This window comes from Erythranthe guttata, chromosome 4, assembly GCF_056151865.1.
Source record: "Erythranthe guttata isolate IM_541 chromosome 4, IM_541, whole genome shotgun sequence".
Lineage (NCBI taxonomy): Eukaryota > Viridiplantae > Streptophyta > Magnoliopsida > Lamiales > Phrymaceae > Erythranthe > Erythranthe guttata.
Window position 1 is genome coordinate 15544350 of NC_142536.1, and position 21015 is coordinate 15565364.

Here is a 21015-nt window from a genome sequence, read left to right on the forward strand (position 1 = left end):
CTCCCCCTTTGGCATAGATTTGGTCAGAACCCATGTTTAACAAGAACTCCCCCTGCAGATAAGACGGAAAGAGAAAAAAAAACTCCCCCTGCATCACATACTGTTAGCACATAACATCACATACTGTTAGCACAATAGCAGTGCTACATAAGTATTTCCTGCAGTGAGACAAATAAGAGAGATATATAGTATCACTCCAAAATTAACTCAAAAATAGTTATCAATGCAGATAAAAAGATAACAAATAGAGTCTAAGATGCAGAAAAAAAAAACAATACTAGCTATTACAAACCAAAAGTAATAGCTGAGATAGTTTTAAGATAAAAGACATAAAAGAGCAAAAACATAAATCTCTGCCTTAGTAACTAAAGCCAGAGAACAAATCATCATCATCACGAGAGCTGGGCTGTGGAGGAGTGAGGAGGGATGCCTGCTTTTTGCCTTTGTCCTTGGTCTTGGTTGAAACCGCACGAGTTGGAGTTGTTGCTACTCCCCCTTTCTGACCAGAATGTGCAAAAGTCCTAAGCAGCTGATCCTGAATAGACGCAAACCCTTGAGCAAGCTGAGCCTGGATAGTCTCCTGAAAACGAGTGAGCTCATCCTTGGTGACCACATCAACTGGCGGCGGAATAGAGGCAGAGACAATTGGAGCCTTCTTCTCACGAGGGACCGTCTGAACAACAGAAGGATCGACAGGAGGTAGATCAGCAAAATGTCCAGAGAGGACCTTACTGTGGATAGTGATTGGACGGCCAGGAGGATCCAACAGAGTAGCATCACGAGTGGGCAGGCCTTGTTTGATCAGAAGCTGATAGATCAGAGAAGGAAACGGCAGATGCTCACGCTCGGTGCGGGAATTGGCTAACGCACCAATCTGAGTGAAAATCAATTCACCAATATTGATTTTGAGATCATGAGTGATGCACCATAAAAACTCAGCTTGGGTGGGATTGAGAGTAGCATTGTGAGTAGTGGGAAACCAGTTGGAAATGCCTATTTTAAACAGGACAGAGTACAGCTGAGTCAGCTTAGAAACATGAAAAGCAGACTTTGGACCAGGCCATTTTTTCAAAACTTTGGCAGTGAGAACAGAGGCCAGAGTATCTTTTGAAACAGAGGGTTTGGAAGAAACCTCGTTTGGGCATTTATAAAACTCATTAATCAAGGCAGGAGTCACAGAATAGAAGGAACCCCTCACATACACTTTCCCATACCCACGAGACCCCTCAACAGAAAACCGATCAGAAAGATTGGCATAAAACTCAACAATGACAGACCTTTCGAAAGGTTGTGCACTCACAATAGTGCCCAGCAACCCTTGAGATTTAAGAAGACGGAAAATCCCAGACAAAGGTAACACAGCCCTAGACAACACACGCTCAGGAGAGCACGCACGCTTACTCATACTATCCCAATTTTCTTTAGCAAGAGCGGAATAAAAGAGGGATGAGAAACAATTACCAGCAGAGAGTTGAGAGCCCACAGATGAATCAGAGGATTCAGAACGCAAAGGGTCATCCTCAGGAGTAGGCTCAGAAGAAGAGGATTGATGATCTTCAGACTCGGAGAGAGGAGTGGAGACAGATGGGCCTTCGTGTTTTCGATTAGAGCGGCGGAGTTGAGCAGGAAACACAACATTGCGGGGGGCAACCTCTGGATCTGAGGGCAGATCTTCTTGTGGGGTTGCAGAGAGGCTATCACCGTCATGATCAGCCACGCCGGTGTCGACAGGGTCAGGCACATCACTTGTCTTGAGACTTGGTGATGGTGAAGCTACGGGAGTAGAGACGGGGTCCAGATCTGTGGTGACGGGAACAGGAGAGACTTCCACAACAGTAGGGCGAACTTTCTTCGAGGATTTTCTGGACTTCTTCTCAGCAGGCGAGGCAGATGGAGTGTGGCGTCGTTTCTTGGAGCCCTCAGCAGATCGATTCTTGCCCATGGTGAATAGAGAACACAGAGAAAAACAAGAAAATAGAAAAGGAACGGCGGAAGAGAAGAAGAAAAAGAACAAAGTGTGAGAAGCAAACCCTAAAAGAGGCGGATATTTAAAGCATAGGGACCGAGAAAATAGGCAGAAAAAGAGAGGACTCTTCGGATACTGGATATTTTCAAATCGGAAAAAGATCCCACAAAATCCGCCATCAATAACAAGCAAGATATTCTCCACACGAAACATCAAAAAAATAAAGAAGGTAGATGACATGGCTATAGCCACGTGGCCAGAGACAACTAGCAGCCAAAAAATTCACAAAGCCCATAAAAAAAATTTTAAAAGAAAAAAAACTTTTAAGAAAAAGAAAATCAAGAAGATCACAAGATTAAAAGTTGAGGGCTTGGTTTTCAAGAATTAATTAGATAATCTCAAAGAGAATCACAATAGAAGGCCACCAAGCAAACTCTTGGATGCACGATATAACTATAACCCCATAACCATACTCAAGAAATCATAATTTAAGTAATTTTTAAGGGTTATGAATGCGTATGCGATTAGCACAGCAATTCGATCGTGGACTTCAAGGAGAATTTCCTAATATATGCTTGAATATCATCCCAACTTTTCTTCTCCCCTTTTTTTTTCGAATTCGGACTATTTTTCTTCTCTCTCTCTCTCTCTTTTTTTTTTTTTTTAGGAATTCGAACTATTTTTCTTCTCCTCCTTTTTTTTTTTGTTGATATGATGTTCAAGCAAACATTAGGTGGGCAACCTCCTTAAGAATCCACATAACTTTTAAATAGAAGTCAGAGATGCATATGCGGTAGCATAATTCTCCCAATAGAGGTATGATCTTTGAGATGAATGAGGTCATAGTCATTGATCACTCCCGATAGAGGGGGCAGCACACTTCTATCATGGTTATCTGCGGAAACTAAAATTAATTCACAAAAACTAACACACAAACAATTAGTCAAGATGAACCTCCAATCATTCCTAGTCCAAAAACAATGATATCACATTTGTAGGTGACACATATAATGTCCGATTAAAAAATATTCAAGTGCAATCCGGACACAAACATTAATTGTACTTATCATAAAAAATTCAGTTTTGCACATGGCAAATTCCAAGCGCTTTACGCAAGGAATCAAACCTAAGGAAATCGAGGGGCTTTGTAAAAATATCAGCTAATTGATTGTCTGTGGACACATAATCTATAGTCACACGTTTCTGCTCAACTAATTGCCTGATGAAATGGTGTCGAAGATCTATGTGTTTGGTTCTAGAATGCTGGACAGGGTTTTTTGAGATATTTATGGCACTTTCATTATCACAGAATATATGAAGGAGTTTTTCATGAAAGCCATAGTCATTTAACATATGTTGCATCCAAAGAAGTTGAGTGCAACAACTACCTGCAGCTATATACTCAGATTCAGCTGTTGATAAAGAGATGCAGTTTTGTTTCTTACTGTACCAAGATACTAGGTTGTTTCCCATGTAGAAACAGCCTCCAGTAGTACTTTTTCTGTCATCCACATCTCCTGCCCAGTCAGCATCACTGTATCCTACAAGACAAGTATTAGTATCTTTGGAGTACCATATCCCTAGTTCAAGAGTTCCACTCACGTATCGTATGATGCGTTTGACTGCACTTAAGTGACTTTCTTTAGGATTTGATTGGTACCTAGCACATACTTCTACACTGAAACAAATATCAGGTCTACTGGCAGTAAGATAAAGCAAACTTCCAATCATACTCCTGTATAATGTGGGATCCACGTCTGTGCCCTCACAGTCGCGTCCCAGCTTTTCAGTAGGACTCATCGGAGTTTTTAGAGGCTTTGCATTATCTAACCCAAATTTGCTTACCATATTCTTGGCATACTTGCTTTGTGTGATGAAAATTCCATCCTTCATCTTCTTTACCTGCAAGCCAAGAAAGTATGTTAGCTCTCCAACCATACTCATTTCAAATTCGTTTGACATTTGAGAGATAAACTCATCTTTCTTGTGGTCAGAAGTAGACCCAAAGACAATATCGTCCACATAGATTTGAGCCAAAAGGATTTCGTTTTTAAAATTTTTGACAAATAGTGTTTTATCTACCCCACCTCTTCTATATCCTTTCTCAACTAGAAAGGTCGTAAGTCGCTCATACCAAGCCCGAGGGGCTTGTTTGAGACCGTATAGGGCCTTTTTAAGTTTATAGACATGTTGAGGTTTGAGTGGATCTTGAAAACCTTTTGGTTGTTCGACATACACTTCTTCATTTAAGAGACCATTTAAAAACGCACTTTTTACATCCATTTGAAAGAGTTTAAACTTTAAAGCACAAGCAACTGAGAGTAAAAGACGTATTGACTCAAGACGTGCTACCGGAGCGAATGTTTCATCGAAATCTACTCCTTCAATTTGGGTGTATCCTTGAGCAACAAGACGGGCTTTGTTGCGAGTTATATTACCAAGTTCGTCCGTTTTGTTTTTGAACACCCATTTTGTACCTATAACGTTTACCTGTCGGGTCGTGGAACAAGTTCCCACACTTCATGTCGAGTGAACTGCTCAAGTTCCTCTTGCATAGCTTGTACCCAATACTCATCAAGAATTGCTTCTTTGATGTTTTTTGGTTCTATAGTAGAAGTATAGCAAACATACCTGACCATTTCTTGGTAATCAACTTTGGGCTTATTTCGAGTTTTCATACCTTCATCAAATTCTCCTATCACCTGTTCAGAAGGATGATTTTTTACAACTCGTTTTGATGGTCTTTTTCTTTCTTATGTGCTTTCCTTCGCTACTGTCACTCCTTCTGTGCTTTCCTTCACTGCCGTCACTTCCTCTGTGCTGACGACTGGTGTTTGTACTGGTACAATGGTTTTTCCAGGATTAGCGTCTTCCTCATCCATTCCTGCAGATAAAACTTCGTTAAAGGTTACATTAATGGATTCCATAACAGTCATTGTACGTTCGTTATAAACGCGATATGCCCTGCTGTTTAAAGAGTAACCAAGAAAGGTACCTTTATCTCCTCTTGCAGAGAACTTACCGAGTTGTTCTCTATCGTTCAGGATGTAACATTCATACCCAAAGGCGTGAAAGTAACTTAAGTTAGGTTTCTTACCTTTCCATACTTCATATGGAGTTTTCTTGGTACCTGGTCTAAGGTGTACACGGTTTATGGTGTAGCAGGCAATGCTCATAGCTTCAGCCCAGAACTTTGTGGCCACTCTTGCTGAGATGAGCATTACGCGAGTCATTTCTTGGAGAGTTCTGTTCTTTGTTTCTACCACACCATTCTGCTGTGGTGTCTTTGGTGCTGAGAATTCGTGAGAGATACCATGTTTATCACAAAATTTTGTGAATGAAGAGTTTTCAAATTCTCTCCCATGATCGCTTCGAATTCTTCCAATATTGCTGAATTTTGCAATTCGCAATTTCTTGCACAGAGTTTTGAACTCATAAAAGGTCTCTGACTTTTCCCTAATGAAACGTACCCAAGTGAACCTTGAGAAATCATCAACACAAACTAGAACATACCTTTTTCCACCTATGCTCTCGGTTTGCATTGGTCCCATTAAATCCATGTGAATGAGTTCCAAGGTCCTGCTAGTCCCTGCATGATCTGTGTTCATGTGAGATGTCCGTACTTGTTTTCCCAGAGGACAATCACCACATGACTCAGGTGTGTCAGTCTTCAGTTGTGGTACCCCTTTCACGCATCCTGTATTAACAAGACGGATTAGATCATGAAAATTTAAATGACCTAATTTCCGATGCCAGAGATTAGTGAGATCAGAAGAAGTGTGATGACATTGATCCGATTTGTCAATCTGGTCAATTTTGTAGCAATTGTCTGATGACCTGTATCCGGTTAGAACACAATTTTTGTTTTCATCAAATACTTCACACTTACGCTTTGTGAACAATACAGAGTCGTATAGATCACACAACTGACTTACACTCTGAAGATTTGATTTCAATCCTTCCACATACAGAACATTGTTCAAGTTTGGCAGACCTCCAACATTTAAGTTCCCTTTTCCCTTTACATAAGCCTTATTTCCATCTCCGAAAGTAACCTGTCCACTAGACATGTTATGCAGATTTGATAAGAAATTCCTTTCACCTGTCATGTGTTTGGAGCATCCACTGTCAACATACCAAGAGTTAGTAGCACATGCATTTAAAGATAAAATAGCTGACCAGCAGTTAGTACTATCATTTGTCATCCTTTGTTTATAAGAGTTGTTACTTTGAGAGTAAGTAACCCACGCAGCGGATTTGGATGTCTGATATGCTAACTGTTTATTTATCAATTTTCCATCTTTTAAAGCATTTAGGCCTGACATGCCCTATTTTGTGACAGAAGTGACAGATAGGAATAAACTTAGTCGGATAGGTTTGGTTGTTCACACAAGAAGATGTGGAATTGACAAATCTGATTTTCTGGTTTGAACCAGTGTTAGCATTAGATTGTTCATCAGTATACCCTAACCCAATTCTTTTGGAATTAGAAGGATGAGCATTTATAATTTCATCTAATCTATTTGAGGGAAGAAATGCAGTGCGATTTAACTTACTGACAGAAGCCTCAAACATTGTGCTAACAGACGGTGAAACATCTTGGTGATCATCAGCATGCACTTTTGGAAAAAGATTTTTCCTCATTCTTTTTTCTCTTTCACCATCATAGTCCTGCCAATACTTCAACAAATCTTTGAGATTGTTGATGTCTCTTTGTGCGAAGTCCTGTTCCACTTCAAAGACTTCAATCTCCATCTCAAGTTCATCAATCCTGTCATTCAGTTTTGTGATAACTCCTTTGTTTTCTTCCTCTTGTTCTTTGATTCTTTCTTTCAGGAGTTTATTTTCATTACTAACTTCATGACATTGCTTCAGGAGATCATCCAATTGTTTTTGAAATTGTTGGATGGACTCTTCACCTTCATCTTCTGATTCGTCACTCCCTGTGGACAGAAAAGGTATATTTAGATTTTCGTAATTTTCATTTTCCTGTGTGACATACCTGAGATGTGGCGGTTCTGTGCACGTGATGTCCTCGAGTGTGGCTTCTGTGATTCTGCAAGTTCCACAGAAATCATTGTTTGTATCATCGTCACTAGCTTCACTTTCATCATCAGACTCTGAGGTGTCATCACTCCAGGTTGTAGCAAGTGATTTTCCTTTTTTTTCAGAGTGTTAGCAAATTCTGCTTGGATATGACCATAACCATGACACTCTCTACATCGAATTCCCTTCTTGACTTCTGGCTTATCTGTAGAGGTCCTGGGTTTTCTCTCAGAGTTTGTAGGATGTCCATTTCTCTTGATGAATTTCCTGAAATTTTTTGCTATTAAGGACATGGATTTTGTGAGCTTGACTTCAAGTGCTGACATAGGAACAGTAGGCACAGATGTTGTGGTGTCCGATACAGTTTGCAGAGCAATTTTCCTTTCCTTGTCCATTCTGCTGATGTTCAACTTGTTTTCAAAAGTTTGTAGATTTCCAATCAGATCCTCAAGTCGCAATGAGTCCACATCACTTGCTTCCTCTATGGCAGTGATCTTGTACGCGAATCTGTCTGGCATGGATCTGAGCACTTTTCGTACAAGTTTAACTTCAGGATAAGTTTCACCGAGGCCATGAGCTTTGTTTGATATGTCACATAAATTGGAGTTAAATTCGCTCACGGTCTCATTTTCTTCCATACGAAGATCTTCAAACCGGGTGGCAAGCATTTGAAGTTTGGATAGTCTGACTGAAACAGTTCCCTCGTAAGCTGTTTGGAGTTTCTCCCATGCTTCTTTAGCACACTCACACGCCGAGATTATCTTGAATTGATTGATATCAATTCCATTGAATATAGCATTCAAGGCTTTGGAATTCATATTTGCTGCAATTTGTTCGGCTTTGCTCCAGTCTTTCTCATGCTTTTCAGTTTCAATCTCTTTCTGATCTGTAGCAACGGGTCGCTTCCATCCAGTTAACACTGTTCGCCATGCATCTTTATCCATTGACTTTATGAACATTTTCATCTTAGTTTTCCAATAAGAGTAGTTGGTTCCCGTGAGCAGTGGTGGGCGAGTAGTGGAACCTCCTTCCATATGAGAAGTCATAGTACCTATGAACAATAAATTGCAAATAAATCAAATTCCCAAAATCACACACTATGTATATCTAGTGAGAGGCTCTTGATGCCAATTGTTGATTTATATGCCTATAGAAATCAATTGATCTAAGTTGTAACAGTTAAGTTGTGGAAACAATATTCAGTTACAACTGTAAATCTTGTGTTTGCACAGTTATACTCTACTTAAAGTAAATAAACAGAACACAAGAATTAATGTGGTTCAGACACAATTGTGCCCTACATCCACGTGGACCTGCAAACACGATTTCACTAGTTCAGATTTATAGTGTACATTAATAGGACTTAATAAAAACACTAAAGAGATCTATACAGCTTGACACCGCATGCCTAGAACACGATTTCACTCTTTATGTAATACGCCGTTCTTGCACACAACTTGAACTTCGTGTTTCTTCCAACAGCAGCTTCACACCGCATGCCTAGAACTCCTTTCTGGCCTGAACTCCCTTCAGTGACGCGGTTGATCTCTCAAGAGATCTATACAGCCAATCTGTATATGTTGACACATCCAACGATGACACAATTCTGTTCAGCAGAACGTTTCAGCGATTCTTCAAAGCTACGGAGTGATTATTCTCCCAACAAAAAGTGTCACGGTCTTTGTGAAGTGAGAAGCCTTATATAGGCGTGAGATCGGCCTCCAAAGACCTGTCTTCCAAAGGAACCGAATAACTAGGAAACAAAATCCTAGTCAATATCTAGTTCTAATCTAGATAACTATAAAAGATTCCTAACAAGAGTAAAGTACAAGAAAATAAATCTAAGTCCTAAAGTATTACAAAGGTAGGACTCTAAATTTCCAAAATAAACATGGGAACAAATCTTTAGCCAATCTTTACTTCCCAAGTGAGGCGGATTTCTGCCTTGGTGGAAATCTGGCGCCAACAATATTTTTTTAAGAATCATGGATGTACCCCTAAATTTTTAATATTTATATGTTTCCCCGCTTCCCTGTATCGAACTTTTTGGGAAATGGGATTTCCCCGTGTCAGTTCTCCAGTTTCGCCGTATCGGCGTTCCCATGTCCGTGCTATACAGTCATTTATGACTAGATTAATCGAATCGTAAACAATAAGATTTAACAAGAACTTATTAACAAGAAACATGACACCAGAAATATGCATGTGCCTGAAGCAACGAATACTACATGCATGTTTTTCACATATGATTCTTTAATTAACATAAGCAAAGTAACGAATTAAACAAACAAAACGAACAATTTCTTTCCTATCTTCTCTCTCTCTTCCAAGAAACCTCTATCCACTTTTCTTTCCAATTATAAATACCTACAACTGCATTTCATAATCATATATATAACATTACATTAATAATTAAAAATTAACACACACACACACACACATATTCATCAATGGCAGCTCCGATGAAAGGTATCGAAAAGAAAAAATCGAGCTTGATGTTCATAGAGATGACGCCTCCTCATGGATGGAAGGATGATTTGGATTTTCATTACTTACGGTTAACTCTTCCAGGTAATAACGACTACATATATAACTCAAAATTAATTAATTAATTCGTGTGATATGATGCTTAATTAATTTTAATTTTCTACTTTTCAAAAGTTTGATTATTAAATTTAGCGTAAATTACAACCATCTTTGAGGTATGATCAAATCACAAAAACCTCCCTCATGTTCGGGTAATTACAACCTCCCATCAACTATAAATTTTTTTACACGTCCACCCTTGCGGTTTCAAATTTAGTGGAATCTTCTAGATTATATTGAATAATATCACTTTTGTACCCGTTTTATCCCATTCGAACTCCACATTTTGAAGCAAGATGATCGTAATATGTGTTTTTTGGCTTGTGTATATCATATTGTGGTGCATCAGAAACTGTATTGTTACACAAAACGACTCACAAACTAGAGCATATTCCACGAAATCTAGATGATTATGTTGAATTTGACACCATAAGGATGAAGTTGTAAGAAAAAAAATCATAATTAAGGTGTAGATGTAATTATCCAAACAAGAGGGGTTTTCGTGATTTGAGCATACCTCTGGGGTGGTTGTAATTTACCCTTAAATTTATATGATTCTTATTGAAGGGCATTAGTTTAATTTTTGATTATTTGGAACAACAGAAAGATGCACATAAATTCCCTTCATTCATTATTATAGCTGATAGCATATATAATGTTTTCCTTTCAAGAGAAATGCAATTTTTTTTATTTTTAAATTTTTTATTATTATTGTTTTATTTCTATATTAGCATTTAAATTATCTACATATCTTGAAATTTTCGATTAGGGACAATATATATAGTAAATAATCAAATTGCACTTAATTAATCGAAGGATTTGAAGCTAAAGATGTACATCTTCGCGTGGACAAATACGGCCATTTAGTGGTACGCGGAGACAAGAAAGTTAGCGAACACAAATACATAACCTTTGAAGAAACTTTCGATGTTCCAAACAATGCTGATCTTGAGAATGCCGACGGAATATTCGAACAAGATCAAATTTACTGCGTTACTATCCCTAAGACGATTAAGGGAAGAAAAATAACTGGGCATGCAATCGCGATCCCTCATGAGCTCGATAATAATAATAATAATAATATTAATACTAATCCCAAGCCGCGGGATAGTATAATCACAACTGGTTCGATAATCCACAAGCGTGACAACACTAAAAATAATCCATTGCAAGTGATTAGAAGGGATAAGTTCCCCAAGAAGAAAATTGCGTTCTTCGTGTCAGTATTAATTGCGTTATTTGTTGTTGCTGTGGTTTTGACACTCAAATTTCATCGTCGTTGATAAGGTTTAATTTCTACTTTAAGAAACTTTTCGCATTCCTTGTATATAAATTACCGTGTAAGATTCCTAAATGATGCATGCCTTGTGTATATATTGTTGGAATAATAGACTAAAAGTCTCCCTTTTATTTATATATATATATATATATATATATATATATATATATATATATATATATATATATATATATATATATATATATATATATTTGGGCCTTATAATATGCATCTATTTGTTAATTTAATTTTGCGCAGTCACTGCAATAAGCATGACGACCGTCGGCTCAAGAGCATCCTTAAGCCAGAGTTTCGTACTAAAACGGTACACACTACGTTCATAAGCATGTTGCGGAAGGTCGTAAATGTCAAAGCTAAACCCATGGTTTTACAACGCATACGTGAAAATGTAACTTTGAACAATAATTCTAAAAATAATTTCTGAAATTTCAATTTTTTGGTCCGAAAAATAAATTTGAATATCAATATTAATATGCATTTTTTATTATAGGTAAAACTAAAGTAACTAATTTTTGCCAGCTCTGATTCGAATAATTCCAATTTTGGAACAAGGTTTTTAATTCCATTTTCCAAATTCTGAATTCCCAATTTTATCAACAAAAAAAAATTGGAACATAGCTCAGATTAGTTTTTAAATTATGAATAATAATTAATAATAAGATCTTTTTTCGAAAAAAAATATATACATAAAATATGAGCAGCAAATTATAAACTAAGGGTAGAATCGTAATTTCAAGCCACTTGGTAAAGGCATTATTTCCAAATAAAAGATCCACCATTGATCCATAGATGATAGGATAAGCAAGCAGCTCCTTCATTGGTCGGCCTCAAAATCTTCATTACCAAAAGTAATTTCTCTTTCTCCGGTTGGAAAAGCAATTCACAGCGAAATTAAAGCAAAAATCATTTTCCCACCGCCGGTTCCGAAAAAAACCGCCGGAAATGGCAGTGGCATCAACCGCCGGCAACTGCCTGAAAACGCCGGTCAACGGTCTGTTTCAGTCAAACCCCCGGTTCGTAGCGAATTATGCTCCCCGGTTCATAGCCATGGCACCCAAGAAGAAGGTATATGCTAAATTATGCTAATTTTTAGAAGAATATTCCATTTTGTTTCTTCTTTCCTATTTTTTTGTTAGTTAATTTAAGTTGATTTTTTTAATATTTTCATTTCAACTTTGTGTTACATATGTGTACTAATAAGGGAATTAATCAATGAGTATTAATTTAGAATAGGAAATTTGTGTAGTATTTTGAAAGTTTTAGTGAATTCTAGTACACAGGAGAATTCGATAAATTGATAACCTCGTTTAGATAATAGTTTTTTTCCCAGACTCAGTAAAAATCTACTAAATTATTAGTTTGATAATTTAATATTTCGAAAAACTATATTAATTTACCATTTTATTATATTCATATTTTTTCAATTAGTTAGGGAGTGTTGTATTTATGTTTTTTTTCTTTATTGATTACTGATTATTTACTGTTTTTTTCTTTATAGTTAAAGTTATTCTTTATTGATTACTACGAAAAGAATAACTTGTGTTGAATTGAAAGAAAAAAAATGTTACATTAACTCAATTATCAATAAATAAATAATTTCATTGATTCATATATTTGTTGAATTTAGAGTTGCTTCGTCTGATAATTTTTGTTGTTTCCGTTTAAGGTGAACAAGTACGACGCGGGGTGGAAAAAGGAGTGGTTCGGGGCGGGAATATTCGTGGAGGGAAGCGAAGAGCTAGAAGTGGACGTATTCAAAAAGCTGGAGAAGCGAAAAGTTTTAAGCACAGTCGAGAAAGCTGGCCTACTCTCAAAAGCCGAGGAATTTGGGGTCACATTATCTTCCATAGAAAAGCTGGGGCTTTTGTCAAAAGCCGAGGATCTTGGTCTGCTGAGCCTGCTGGAAACGGTGGCCGGTTCTTCGCCGCCCGCCCTGGCTTCGGCTGCTCTTCCTTTGCTGGTGGCTTCGCTGGCGGTGTTTATCGTGGTTCCGGATGATACGGCGGTGCTGGTGGCGGCACAGGCGGTGTTTGGTGGGTTGCTTGGAGTTGGGGGTGTTGGGCTGTTTGTGGCCTCCATTGTTTTGGAGGGGTTACAAGAGGCTGATTGAGATTTTTTTACTAAGAGACAAAATGTATTTATTTGATGTGTACTAGAATTGTGAGTACTTGTACTTTAAGTTACAAGAAGTGGGAAAAAGTTATATAAATTGGTTTATAAAATTTAAATTGCAGAATGAATGAATGACCGTTTTAATTTGATTATGATGTTACATTTTATATCTATCTTATAATTGTAGGTAGGTAAATAATGGGTACAACTGTTATAAAACAAGGGAAAGACAAGAAGAGAACAAGTGTGTGCATGTATTGTATTCTTATTCAAGTGTGTCTCAACTCCATACAATGGTGTCCCTTTTATAGTACAAGAAGACCATTCAAAAGGACATGAGTTACAAGGGAATAAATGGTCTTAACATCCACCATTATCACCTCTAATTACACACACTAATGACTTTGTAACTCCTATAGACATCCACTATAGGTTACATAATACTCCCCCTTGGATGTCTATGACTATTGAGAGTGTGATACACTGCCTCGTTAAAACCTTGCCAAGAAAAACCCATTGGGATAAAACCTTGGTCGAAGGAAAAAGAGTACAGTGTTGGGTTATTAATCACACTCCCCCTGATGCTGGCAATAGATCGTTAAGCCGACGCATTCCAATGTTGTAGATCATGCTCCCCCTGATTTCAGCATGAGATATTGGAGTAAGATCGCCGACATATGGATTTGCAAACTCGTTATTTGATTGTCATCAATAACTGTCTATGTCATCTTTCTTCTTTAACTCTCGAGTACTTTAGAAAACTTCAATAATTCTTCGGCCACCTCACTTGATATAGGCAAAATCTCGTTGGTACAATTTAGACAACATTATCCTCATATATTAGGACCAAGGTCTTCATTATCTTCTCGAGGATGGAAATATATTTCTTATGTCCAAAGATCGGACAATCATATCTTTACTCAACGAATGAGCTTTATCATATACAAACAAATAATGGATAAACATTTCATTCGACTAATGCTCGATCTGCAGATCAAGGTAAAATATATCATCCCAAGATATTTTCACTTCGAATTCTTTCATCAAATAATTGCTGATCTTTGTGAGCTCTTCACGAGTCTCCACAAGATTTAATTCGCCCCAATTGATAATGGACATCAATTTATTTGATTATTCATTTTGTAAACAAGGTATTCACTAAGGTGACAATACCAATTTTTTTTTTTAATATGTAAATGGATCATTCGTAGAGTCTAACTTATGAGACCTCCATCTTATTATATGCTTCAAGCATTTTCAATTCTTTGAAATAAAAAGTTATGATCCATATAAATATGCGGTAATTGCATTCATATGGTGCATATCAAATAATTTTGAATACCATTATAAGTTGATTGCATCGAAATTTTATTTTTCAAAGGTATTCAAATGTACCGCAATAATTTTACCCACTTTTGTACTAAAGGCTTTCACAACTTTATGTGTGATGACCGCAAGTCAATGTACAATTCATTTCATCAATAATTTCAAATAATCATGGTCAATTGCATTTGTGAATGCATATACTAATGACCAATTAGATGTCGACATCTATTAAAATGTACGAGCTTCAAGCTCTTCACATTATAAAAATAATTGTACATATAGTTATTCGATAACATCTTTCGTACTCCCCATATTTCTTTATAATCAATCAAGAGCTTACTATTTCACTTTCCGGTACCGGATATTCATATAAATGGGGATTGTAGCCTTTGTGGGTACGATCTCTTGTAGAGATCCATATATTTTCATGTACCATGTATTTTTCTCTTATAGAGAATTTTCTATATTGCATCAATAAAGTTTTTCATAATACTTTATGTGCTTGAGCTCATTATTTATTTCAATAAAAATGTCCCACATGGACAAAATGCGCGCTTTTGAGTTTCACACTGTGGAGGGGGTATTGAGGACTACTTGTCCACTTTATTTTCAAACTCAATATTAACATTCAATTTGGTACATGAATATTCGTTCGAAAAGAATTTTTAACACTTTAAGATATTATATCGGTACAACAACAAAATTGAGAACTAATAGTCTCAAATGCCTCTCTATTCACTTAGAGAGCAAGCTAACCATGATTTATTTGCCAATCAACTCTTTATTGGCACATAATGGTTCGATTTAAAATGATCTCGGTAACTACCATGTAATCATCAATGATTTTCTCATCCAAATATGTATTTCATTTATGCCACCATAAGTGGCAAATATTCTCATATCATAGTAATGGATATTGGTGTTGAGGCGTCCCCCAACATCGTCTTTGAGACGAATCCTTTCATGAATGAGATAATTAATAGGATGAGAGTATGATGCTACTAGCGCTAGTAGACTTTAGTTACAAGATATTCACCCACTTATTTGGGTGTTAATCATTCGAACCAACATATATATCTCCCCCTCTTATATGTATAAATTTTAATTGGTTAGTTGTGTACCACAATCATTTTTCACCCATTTAGGGATTCACGATGCAATCACAATGTGAAATTTGTCCTTTGAGGACATTCGTTTATAAGCCTTTCATGGCAACATCTAATGTGCAATGTGTCATTCTTGGACATTTTCTCTTGCACTCATTTGCAACATATGTAATAATTTCAAGTTGTCATTTTGTCGATAAATGCATCTAGCATTTTACACATTTAAATTGTTGCAAATGACTTTTTTTTCTTTTGTGCTTAAATATTTCCATGCACAAATTTAGATGAGACAAATATCATTTCATATAATTCACGTCGTTATACAAGAACCGGCTTCTTATCTTCCCCTTAACGGCGGGAAAATTGTCTCATTAAAATGGCAATTGACAATGTATGCCATATAAATATCTCCCATTAGGGGTGCAAAATATTGCATAGCATAAATAGTAAACAAACCACGTGATCATGTTATGTGGCTGAATATAACTTCGTTTGAGAATCTATCAGATTCTGAACATAAATGGTCAAATTTCAAAACTTTTAAAAATTCAGGGACCAAACTGCAAAATTTTGAAAATCTAGGGACCAAACTGTAAATTTTGAAAATTTCAGGGACAGGGCTGCAATTTTAAAAACTTCAGTGAAACCTGAAAATGCTGGAATAGATTCATAATTGTAGACGATGAAAGGTAGGAGCTGCATATTCAGAAAAAACATGTGGACTGAATTGTAAAATTTTCAAATCTAGGGGACTAAAATGAAATTTTTGAAAATTCTGAGGAGTGAACTGTAAATTTTAAAAAATCAGAATATGCAGAGGTTTCGAATTTTAACAAGAAAATGAGATCCCACTTTTTGTCGTTTGGTTTGAAATTTCATATCATCTCACCTAGACCAAGTATAAAAAACATACATATACATACCTCCATAGATATGGATTTGGAGTGAAATTTGCATCACTAAAATTTTGTGATTCAAAATCTTTCATTGAATTGGTCGACTCCAAAATCAAAGCAATTTCTTTTGCTTTTGTGTTGGTGCTTCATAAAGCTTATCAAATGCTTTGTCGTGAAATGGATATATGACCAATTATTTTTCATATTTCTCATCTCTCTTCCACTTGTAATGATGAGAAAATTTATAATAAATAAACTTTGAGCACCATGATAGGTTTTCATGTCAACATATCTCTTTGATTTTTTTTTAATTGTTGTTTTCACTTTCAAAGAATAACAACAATTGAACGAGTTTAATATTAGCTCACAACTCGTATTATAGTACGATATGCTATGAAAAATCTTTATTTTGCTATTACGAGTGCAACTTGAGTTTTTATGTTGTCACTTCATCATGATAATATAGATCCTAATTTAGAGAATATTTTCTCTTACAATTCTCCATTATATGTATCTTCAAGACACATATATCGAAATATTTTTCTTGTCGTTTTCAAAACAACAAGGTCAAGATTTAAAGAGGAGCAAATTATAGAGAGGATCAAATATCTATCTCTCTTCTTTTTCATAAGTAACTACATGTAATGTTACTTTTACTTATGTGTTCAAGACACATACCTCAAATTAAGTACTTGTTTCTTGAAAAATGAAACAATAATATTTTGCTCGGTGTCTTATAGACACATTTTCATTATGAAATATTTGGCTTGTGTTCTCAAGGCATATAGCAATAACACAAAAATATTTTGTGATATCATGAGACATAAATGGATCTTTAACTTCAATGATCCAAATTTTATAGTTATGTTGATTCTTGAACTATCAAAAATAATTTTGAATTGTGTGATATGTCTCATTTCATTGAATTACAAAGGGATAGTCCTTTCAAGTACATATCTAATCTCAAGGTTTGAGTTTTATTGCTTAAAATTATGTACTCGATTTGAGCCTGAAGGCTTCATATAAATCATTATAGTACTTGATATGAAATAATAGTACTATAATTAACTCAAATCTTCATATATATCATTGAACCACAAACTTAATAGTTCTTTCGAGTACAATATACTATTCAAATATCAAGGATTGAGTTTTATACCTTGAATTTGATTTAGGCATCAAGCCTTTGTAATTGGTACTTAATCGTAAAATAATAGTACCTTGAGTGGGAAATATCCATGAACTCAAATATTCAATGTTAATTATCATCACTTAGACCTTGAGTCTAATGTCTTCAATTGAGAATTCTAGTCTTCAAATTTAATCTAGGCCTCAAGCCTTTATATTTGATATGCCTCCACATAAACTTTCAAGCTTTCATATTTACACTAGGCTTCGAGCCTAAAATTTGTGAACTTCGAGTTCTTTTTCGATTGGTGGAGCTTTTCAAGTTGCATAAATTAGAGAGCATGTGGCTTTTGTTTTTTTTTTTTTAATATATCACTCAAATCTTCGAGTCACTTGATTGCACGTGCTCGATTTGGGCCTCAAGCCTCAATATATAATAAAATTGTTATAGTACATTGATCATAAACGAATAGTACTATAAATGGGGAATACCCTCTAACTCAAATGTTCAAGAGTCTTATTATTTAGACTTCAAGTCTAATATACTCAATCGAGATTTGTGATCTCGTATATAATCTAGGCTTTATGCCTTTAATCGTCCCTTTTGTTTTTAGAACATCATGTTCAAAATTCGCACAAGAGACAGCTCTGGCAGAGCTGAGTATTTTAAGCATATCTCTCTCGATTGAGATCCGATTTTGATGATTCAAAATGTTCCGAAAAGCCAACAGAAAATGCTACAAGTTTCGTATTTTGCGTTTTCTGAAATTCAGACATTATTAGGTCCAAAACAGACATCGAAGTACAAACTTTGTGAATTGCACGAAAAATCACCTACAACAAAAGTAAGATGGTTAATATTTTATCAATTCAAAACAAGAATAAAATATTTAAAATCAACTCCCTTTCATCTTCAATGGATAAGGAGTCATCTTTCTTGGACCATCTCTACACGAAAATTTAGATAGAACAATCGTGCTGATAACGTGTTATAAAACAAGGGAAAGACAAGAAGAGAACAAGTGTGTGCATGTATTGTATTCTTATTCAAGTGTGTCTCAACTCCATACAATGGTGTCCCTTTTATAGTACAAGAAGACCATTCAAAAGGACATGAGTTACAAGGGAATAAATGGTCTTAACATCCACCATTATCACCTCTAATTACACACACTAATGACTTTGTAACTCCTATAGACATCCACTATAGGTTACATAATAACAACAAATTAAAGGATATTTTTTTGGTTGATCTTGTGCTCATTGTAATAGTACTGCAGAACGAAAGGACGCGCGATTCATTAAGTTGAAGATGCTAACCGAATAGTTAGAGATGACGCAAGCAAAGATCGTATAGCCTAATTGACTGCAGGTTGAATAAGCTATGACCCTCTTTAGATCGTTCCTGTAATATTCCAGTTGTTGCCGCAAGGAATGACGTCATCGCTCCTGCAAAAATGGTTGAACAATCTACTGTCTGAAAGAGAGTAAACAACCCGAGATCCCAAAATCACAACTACTCGATTGACAAGTATAGCTTAGTTGTTTCAATTGACACCAATGCACTTACTCCAACTGCTTGACCCATAGTTTGCCGGAACGGGAACAGTGCCCTCCGTTCCGGAATCCGTAACCGGAACGCCGAGAAAATGGTGGGATGGGCGGGACGGGCCACGGCCGGGGCCCGGTCGGGACGACGCCGGAACGGTCGGAAGGACGTCGGAATAGGAGAAAAGAATTTGAAAAAAAGACCAGTTTAACTAATTGGGGTCTTAAGGTATAAGTCTCTTGTGACAAACCTTATTAGAACTAAATGACAAGTCTAAATAAAATTTGCTTCACATCTTTTATTAAATTCATTCCAAAAATGCCCCTCCACTCACAAATTCGAAATTACACCAAATTGTAAATATACTATGATGAACTATGGTATTATTTAACATTTTTAAGTTTGCATCTAGCATTTTTTTTTTACGTGAAACACGTTTTTTTTTCTCCGTATTTTATCATTATATAAAAATCTATTGTTTTTCCCTTCTTTTTTACATAAAGTGAAAATTATGATTTTTTTTTTTAATTATTTCGGTCGTAGACATCTTCAGAAACCCATAGGAAACCGTAGTAATCCGTAGTCACCCATAGACATCTTGAAACCCTAAGACATCTTAAAACCCTAACTTCTCCTACAAACCCTAGCCGTCAGACCCATAGACATCCATAGACATCCAAATCGATTTTTTTTTAAATTTTCCCCACCAAACCCTAGATCCGCTCCTCCATCCACCACCATCCACCACTACCACCATCGACCACCATCCACCACCACCACCATCACCGAGCGCCGCCATCACGCCATCATCCATGCCCAACACCATCGCCGCGCTTTCCACTATGGATCTGACCTTGAACCACCATAGCCGCAGTCTCCTTGCCTCTACAACCATTCGCTTATTGCCACCGTCTCCACCGCCATAACCACCGCCCCCTCAATAGTGGATTGGAGTGGTGGAGAACGAAAGAGACAGAGAGAGATAGCGATATCGAAAAATAGAAAGATAAAGATTGTGAGAGAGAGTGAGAGAAATAGACGAGACAGAGAGGGCAAGATTGCAGGCGAGATTGAGAGACAGAGAGAGCGAGATTGAGAGCCAGAAGAAAAAAGAAAAAAAAAATCTGAGAGAAACGTCACTTTAGAATTTATGAATTTAGATTAATGATAAATTAGGGATAAAGGAAAAATTGAGGATGTGACTTTTATTTATTTTTCTAAAAAGAATTTAGTTCATAAAAAAATATCAAGGTTGTATTCCACATCTAATTATGCTTCCAACTAGGGACCTCTAGCATATTACCCCTAACTAATTTTACTAAAAAAATTAGGGGAAAATAAATAAATAATAAGATGGTGGTCGCAACATTTTTAGTAATTTAATTAAAATGTGTCCGTTCCGGCCGCGACGTTGCAACGGAACTGAAATACCATTTTCCGTGTCAATGCACTGTTCCGTTCAGACGAACCATGGCTTGACCATCTCTTGTCCATTATCTTTTCGAAAATATCAAATTGTAGAATTCTGGAAAGAAGGTGAACGACGTCTATGTTCTATCAAGTGAAAGAAAAATATTATTATGAAAATGATCTTAAACATTACAATATTACTTAATAATATAAACAAATTCCGAAGAGGAACGTAAAAAGGAAAAGAAACAATTTAATGTTAATTTCACAGTAAATTAGGCAGGTAAAATAGCATAAAGAGCCCCCAAAATAGAGACGATTTTCTGGGCCCAAATAAAAAGTCGGAATAGGTGAAAAAATTAATGGAGATGCGGGGTATCGATCCCCGTACCTCTCGCATGCTAAGCGAGCGCTCTACCATCTGAGCTACATCCCCATTTGTTGATATTAATATGTAACAATACAATATAAAATACATATTCTCATTAGACAGAGATGATTCCACGTCTCCAGGAATGGACGGTTTTGGACTATGCTGCCGCTGATGGAAACCATCATTCTGTTTTCTTAGTTTAATTTACAGGCCGATT

The 21015-nt window shown here is 36.4% G+C and overlaps 2 protein-coding genes and 1 non-coding gene across 3 annotated transcripts; 2 read left to right on the forward strand and 1 right to left on the reverse strand.

Moving 5' to 3' along the window:
- Positions 1-9413: 9413 nt before the first annotated feature.
- Positions 9414-10983, forward strand: LOC148771249 (uncharacterized). Its single transcript, XM_088817674.1, has 2 exons — positions 9414-9583; positions 10415-10983. Exons 1-2 carry the CDS (start codon positions 9463-9465, stop codon positions 10879-10881), a joined length of 588 nt encoding a protein of 195 aa, XP_088673800.1. The 5' UTR covers positions 9414-9462; the 3' UTR covers positions 10882-10983.
- A 651-nt stretch (positions 10984-11634) lies between these two features.
- LOC105972556 (transmembrane protein, putative (DUF1118)) lies at positions 11635-13120 on the forward strand. Its single transcript, XM_012997520.2, has 2 exons — positions 11635-11963; positions 12565-13120. Exons 1-2 carry the CDS (start codon positions 11841-11843, stop codon positions 13006-13008), a joined length of 567 nt encoding a protein of 188 aa, XP_012852974.2. The 5' UTR covers positions 11635-11840; the 3' UTR covers positions 13009-13120.
- Positions 13121-20788: 7668 nt separating this feature from the next.
- TRNAA-AGC (transfer RNA alanine (anticodon AGC)) lies at positions 20789-20861 on the reverse strand. Its single transcript has one exon. It is a non-coding gene; the product is annotated as a tRNA-Ala (tRNA).
- Positions 20862-21015: the final 154 nt, after the last annotated feature.